At 45.5% G+C, this 7,137-nt stretch overlaps 1 protein-coding gene across 1 annotated transcript in view; it reads right to left on the bottom strand.

Annotated features, from left to right (window-relative positions):
* The window catches only part of TNFRSF4 (TNF receptor superfamily member 4), a 9,525-nt gene extending 4,645 nt beyond the window's left edge, over positions 1-4,880 (bottom strand). The window contains exons 1-3 of the mRNA XM_025198091.1: positions 4,799-4,880; positions 514-636; positions 201-311 (exon numbers count right to left, since the gene is read on the bottom strand). Coding sequence (XP_025053876.1) covers positions 201-311; positions 514-636; positions 4,799-4,811 — 247 coding nt within the window. The 5' untranslated portion in view covers positions 4,812-4,880. The remainder of the gene's footprint in view (positions 1-200; positions 312-513; positions 637-4,798) is intronic.
* Positions 4,881-7,137: the final 2,257 nt, after the last annotated feature.

Below are 7,137 nucleotides of genomic sequence, written 5' to 3' on the forward strand. Positions count from 1 at the left end.
TGTTTCCTTGCAAGGTTTCTTGCCATCTCTGTACAGCATTTACAGAAGTCAATGAGGAGTGCATTAAAACCTCTTAAGACAACATCCCAGAACAGCATTTTGCATCTCACGTCTCTTTGGGAGATGGAGACAACCGACAGAACAGCCAGCAGGGCTTTTATACTTGGAGGCACGCTCCGAATCTGACGTGTGTCACATACCCGATGGAGCTGTGCCATCTGCCATGAACCTGCTGGGCTCGAAGCCTTTGGTGCACATGCACACTCTATCAGAGGTCTTGTCGCACTTCTTCACTTCTGTGGTGCCCTTTTCTAGGAGCAAGAGGGTTTGGGGGTAGGGAGAAAAGAGAAAAGAAGGTAAATACCTATTTTTAAAAATTTAAAGCAGGAAAGAAAAAGGAGAGTGAAATAAAAAAGGTCCGAGGACACTTGGGGATTCAGACCAGCCCTCCCTACCCCTTATAGAAAAATCACTCTATAAGCAGCAGCTTATAAGAAGCAACAGCTGACTTACTGATGTTACAGATTTTGCAGGTCTTGCAGTCTCCCTCGCTGTACTCAGTCTTATAGTACCCATCCTGGCAGGGTTTACACACTGTTTCTGTTGTCTCTTTGCAGCGGTATTGTATTTCCTCCCCTATAAAAAAGACCAGGGTTGAGGGAGGAATGGATATTTCTCAGGAAGAAGTTCTTTCAGTCCTCCAAGAAAAACATATAAAGACAGCTTCTGCCCACACTTGTCCACCTAGGTGAAGGCCTCTGGCTGAGAATAACAGGCCTTTTGCATGGAAGAAGTTGGCAGACTCTGATCCAGTGTTGCTGTCTGTGCATTTAGAGCTCCAGCATAACCACCAACAGTGCCTGACATCCTCCCAGCTGGTGCATGTCAAGTGTTACGTCTCTCTGCAGCAATTATTTGAATGTCACGGTTTACAACCAAAGCTATTTTAGGGAGAGCTACCATGGCACAAGGGGCCAGTGTCTCCTGCGCGGTGCCCTGCTCTGCAAAGCCGTGTTGAAAAGTCCACAGCTTATCTGTGACTTGTAGTGGACCCCGTGCACCTTCATGTCCTCACACCAGCTCAAGACAAGGGTGTATGGTGGTCTACAAAAGATGCTAACAGCAGGCTGGTAGCCCAAAACATTTGCAAACCACTTCTCTAGCACATTGTGCGTGTTCACGTACTAAAGTGAAGTACCTGCAGCTAGGGACCAAGACCAAGTCATTGAATCAGACAAAGAATAAGCAGGCACCCCAAGAGCTGGAGCAACACATTGCTGGCTAGACCCGGTGTCACATTCCCCAATTAAGTGGTTAAAAACAGTGCAGACATCTTTCTGCTGTAGTTCTCAAAGCAAAGTAAATGTGAATTAAGTGAGCCTGAGACCCTCCCTCTCCCTTACCCCAGGAGGCACATCCATCCATCCATTTTATCCCGGCGCTCAACAGCAGAGCACCGTCCCACTTTTGCAACCAGGGAAATGGACCCAGAGAAAGCAAGTGACAAGGTCACGCTGAGTCAGTGGCAGATCCCAGGAGTCCCAGCACTTTTCAATATATGGATATAAATGCAGATTCTCCAGGCAGGAGCACATATACCTAATACGGAGTAACTGCACTGACCCATTGGGAACAGAACCCAATTTAAACAGCGGATCACTTGTGCCACTGAGCCTGCTGAGTCAGAGGTGGGAGGGGGGCGCCTATCTGAAAGAGGAAGGGTGCTCTAAAATTAGAAAGGAAGTTGCATGAAGTAGATAACTATCTTTTGCTGAATGGTATCTTGCTAATGGAAACCTTTAGAAGGCCACACCTGTACATCCCTCTTGCAATAGGGGCCTGTCTACGATCGCTCCATCACCTCTCTACAATATTCTGTTCTCAGTCAGCTCTTCCAAGCACTCCCCACATCACTTCCCCCAGGCCAAGGCCGATTTTATATAGTCCTCTCGAAATATAAATGGAGGTGGGGTGGGAACAGATTCTGCTGCAAAGGATGCCACTTTTGTTTTATAACTAACTCATTAACTCTTTTGGGCTCAGTGGCTTGACAGCATCCAAGTCCCATCTTCCCCACAAGTCTCAATGGACCACTTCTGATAGACAGAGGGTGATCCTGTCTCACACTTTCTCTACTGAGACCCCACGACAGGTCCCAACCATCGTAGTACCATTAGTGACATCCCCACCTACTTGTTCCTAGCGTGCCCGATCAGCGAGCAAAGAACAGGGTTAAGACCACAAGCTCGTTTCACATCGGCCATACGGCAGCTGATGGAAGAGTCAGGATTTAAATGAATAATGCAGAGGTGACAGGAGACAGCAGCATCTCCCATAAGGGAGGTAAGAGCGGAGAAGCCCCCCCTGGTTTAAACAAATCTTGAATTCAAGCTCTGGCATTGAAATTGAAGCCTGTTGCCTCCTAAAAATTCAACGTTTGGCCGCATCTCTTCTGTCCTGGTTTTATTTTGCTTGTCTCCAGCTGCGTAGAGAAATGATCAGATCATACTTGTAAAGAGAGGTGGGTGCAAACACTTTTATTCGGTTCACCCCTGGCTGATGCTGATTGGGAGGACCTATTTCACTTGTCTCTCTCGTGATTGAGCCCCACCTGCCCCCCCAGCATTTGTTTCACATGCTCCCAGCAGACAGACGCAGGAAGGCCTGAGTGGACAGACTGCTTCCCCTTGTTTGTGCCCTAATTTCAAGCTGTAAAATGCTACTGAGATTACAGGCACGGAGCACGAAGCTTTTTACAAGACCCGAGGCTGCGAGATGCCACCGCTCTATAATGACAGGGTGGTTTGCTGTGCATTTGCAGCGGAGCTCAAAACCCTCTTCAAACACTGACTTTGGTTTCACACCACTAAGGAAGTAGGCAATTAATCCACTTTAAAAGAAAAAAAAAATACATTTTGAAGACCGGATGACAAGGCTCAGAGATGAAACAACTCATCTAAGTTGCAGCAGGGACAGTTGAGAAAAAGGCATTGGTTTGCTGCCTGCCACAAACCACATTCCTCCCATCTTGCTAATGGCCCTAGCTACAGGAAAGGCTACTTGCAAATCAGCAACCATCACCATAAAGCTCAGTGCTTTTAAAATCCTGCTGTAATTCATTCTTTTTGCCCCGGCTCCCCATTTTCCCCCTCCCCTGGGTAAGTGAGAAACACCTACTGATTTTTTCCACTTCCATTTTATCTCAGGTTTTTCTGTAGATTTTACTGGGTGCCAGAAGGAATCGCTCATCATTGCTCCTTATCACTCAGATCCAGTCACACTCTGTCTGCTGCATATCCTGCATTACCAGGAAACTAAGTCATAGTCTGAAGATAGAATTTCTCCCAGAATTGAATCAGATCGCTAACGATTAACCAGCCAACGAGAACCCCCTCATCCATCTCAGGGAAAAGGAGCTGGCATCAGGGGCAAATAATCTCCAGCTTCACATACTGGGTGGGGGAGGGAAATCAGAAGTCCTCACGTCTCCATCACTGCAGAAAACACACAGAGACCTCCTGCTAACAGTTAAGGCTGAAGAGTTGGGATCTGTTTCGACCACTATCATTGCGAAACCACCAATTTCTGTTTCTGCCGCCCCCATTCAGGTCTCCCTCATTCATTTTGGTAGTTGAATATGAAAACAGAAAGCACAGTTATTTTTAAAGTGAGATGCAACTCACTTACAAGGATTACGTATCAATTTTTTTTTTTCACTGACACTTTCAACAAGCGTGCAGCTGTGATCTAACCTGCCTGCCGTGGTGGGAAGTACGCCCTCCCTACTTCTCTCGGCTCACACGACTGCAGACACTTTCTATTAACTGACCGCCCCTTGGATACCAATGTTGCATCACTTGGTAGTTTCGCTGCACTAGCAAGTCATTTCAACAATGGGATCCAAATGGCTAAAGCACCCGTGTATTATTTTTTTCCACCTTGGCGCTGATGGAAGAGCTGTCATTTGGTTTTAAGAGCGGCTGCGAGAAGAGGCAGTCCCCGTTTCTACCAAATATGAGGAAGTGCGAGAAGGAAACAAGCAAAGACCACCAGCTGCAGCTCTGCAAAATTCAGAGAGAGCAAACCCTCTTCACAAGCTGAAATCTATACAGCAGCTGGTGGAGCTGGCCCCTAGACACATGAGAAACATCCAAGACGCCCCGCCATCCATAGTTTCGGCTTTTCATCTGATTCTTAGCACATCTTCCACCCTCCACAGGAGAGATTTTTCTCCAGAAGCTTTTTAAAATGTAAGTAATAGCTACAGTGAATACTGCTGGCTGGCATAGATTCGAACAATTTGGCCCGAGACATGAAATTAAGAAAAAATGATCATCTCAGCAGTAGATTTTTTTCTGGGCTAAGACCCCACACCACTGTGCAAGACTTTTGAATCTACCAGTATGTTAACCTATATATTATTTAATTCTACTCCGAGCTGGGTGGGATGGTAGGGTGGCTTCACTGCTAGCAATGCATCTGAACCAAGCAACACCACCAGTGGAAATATCTAGAGATGAAGCAGTATAAAGAACAATAACGTTGCTCCTCACAGGGGGGTAGCAGGTTTCTTGGAGGATGCTACTCAGAGCAGTAATAATTGATACCAGTCCAGGAAGAACTCTTGAAGTCCTAGGAAATGTTATTTTACAACAGCCGCTTGACCTGTCCTACAACTCAGGTAAGGAAGGTTAGAGCTCCCATTGCCCCACCGCTCCCCATCTCCTTAAGTGCTGGACTTCACCTTCTGCATCTAAGAAGTAGGACCAAGTTTCAGTAGATGAGGAGGGTTACTTACCAGGACCGCACATCTTGCAGCATTTAATGCCACGTAAGGAATATTCATGGCTAGTACACGTCAACGCTGAACATGGGATGAGGGAGAGCAGCAGGAAGGGCAAACCAGCAGTACAACAGGACAAAGCCCATAGGGTTTCACCTGGTCCTGCCATTGCCATGACCTTCGTCTCCCAGGTAAGAAAAAAGTAAATTGTAGGAGAGGTTGAATCTAGACTGCTGGGGAGCAGGAAAGCACATTGATATGCCTGCAGCGGGGAAATTCCCAACCACTCATGTAGCTCCACCCCACTGACGGGAGGTGCTTTTCCCTTTCAAAGGAACCCAACCAGTGGAGACTTCTGGTGAAATATTTTTAGCCCTACAACTCATGCACTTGTTTCACCCGCTTTTACTAAGAGCCCAGCCACACATTTCAATTAAAGCCGGAGAGAAGCCAGCTATAAAGCTGTTGCACATTCTCAAGCACCAACCAACTTTGTAGTTGGCTGGCTCCTTTTATAGCTGAAAGGACACTTTTATGACATGATCATTACTCGCATACGTGACCAATCTAAATTTATTGTGTGATTTATCAGTTAATTACATAATATACACTGTGCACATGTGTCTGGTCTCAATTTATTGCATGATTAAGCAGTTAATTATATACACACACACACACACTTTGCATGCATGTCTGGTCTCAATTTATTGCATGATTAAGCAGTTAATTTTATATATATATATATATACACATACACACACACACACACACACACATATACATGCATACACATGTGCGTGTATATATATATATATATATATATATCCACACACACACACACACACACACTTTGCATGTGTGTCTGGTCTAAATTTATTGCATGATTAACCAGTTATTTGTGTTATATATACGTGTGGCAGGGGCATAAGAGAAACAAGTCCATCAAGAGGCTTCTGCTGCTGCACCCTCTTATAGTTTTAAAACAAAATAGCCTGTGCTGACCTAAAAAAAAAAATTCCTGGCACTCCTTTCCAAAAGCAGAAGGATATACTGTGTAACTCTGCTAAGAGAGGTCAGTTAGTAATTTTAAAGGATATTGGTTAAATTCCATGCCCCTGTCTGCTGGTATGCGAGAGGGGCATGGATTTCTTTGGGTGATATCCTGTATTGCACTAACTGCAGAGCTAGGATAGAGTAAGACACGCTTTTGTATACAAGATGTGCGTCACTACGGTTAAATTAACTGGGGCAGGGCTCAAATGAAGGAAGGAATCAAGAAGATGAGCTTGCTGGCCGTATGAAACTATTTCAGTAGTTGGAGACTGGAGAGCACGTTAGACTGTAGATCTCAGAGCACAGTCAGTAAGACATAGGCTGAGCACAGGGGACGCTTTTAGATGTGCTCTGCAGGTGGGAGTGGGTGCTTTAATTAGAGCAGTTCTAATTAAAGCGTTGCAGCATCTCATGTATCAGCATCCCCATGCTTCAAAATGGTGGTGGGGTGCTTGAACTAAAGCTCATTCAATGAGATTTAGTTCAAGCACCCCAACTGCTGTTGTGAAGTGCAAGGATGCTGATACATGAGATGCAGAGGGTGCTGGAGCACTGTAATTACCACGCTCCAGCAGACTCAATTAATTACAACGACATGTAATTACAGTGTATTGGAGCATCCTTGCAGCATGTCTACAGGCACTTATTACCTGGAAGCAACACACACATACAGGCTGTTCCTTAGGCCTTTGAATGACAGCAGGGTTGCAATGTCACTGATGCAACTGGATTAAAGTTGCATTTGCCTTGGTAGCGGCTACATTTTATGCATGCGAGTTGCGTAAGATCAATCAGTCACTGACTCTTCCTTAAAACTAATGGCAATGGAGCCATCTCTGCCACTGCTTCAAGGGTATGGGCGTGTAAGATCATGGATGTTGAGCCTTATTCAATACTCACCTTTTCAACAATACAGCAACAGCCCTCCTTCCCTGATGCAGAAGCAAGGGGGTGTTCAAAGGGGACTTCTCACTCCCCCAGACTATGGAACCGATATTATTAGTAAAATGAATGGGCGGGCGCAGAAGACCGATGTCACCCTGACACTGCATTGCAGAGCACAGAAACAGAAAATGAGTCATCACAGAAGTGATATGTATCGCTCGAGTGGAGGTCACAGACATGTTTCGGGACTGTCCAGCTGTTACGTACTCCAGCTCAGGCCTGCAATAAAACAAGCATCAAGGACAGGTTTTATTGTTTTGGAATTTATAAGGCAGCCTTCGATCTCCTTCTGTTCTCATAAATAAACTGACAGGCTGCGATGTAGATGATTACACTGTCATGTTGGTGGCTAATTG

This window comes from Alligator sinensis, unplaced genomic scaffold, assembly GCF_000455745.1.
Source record: "Alligator sinensis unplaced genomic scaffold, ASM45574v1 scaffold569_1, whole genome shotgun sequence".
NCBI classification, from domain to species: Eukaryota; Metazoa; Chordata; order Crocodylia; family Alligatoridae; genus Alligator; species Alligator sinensis.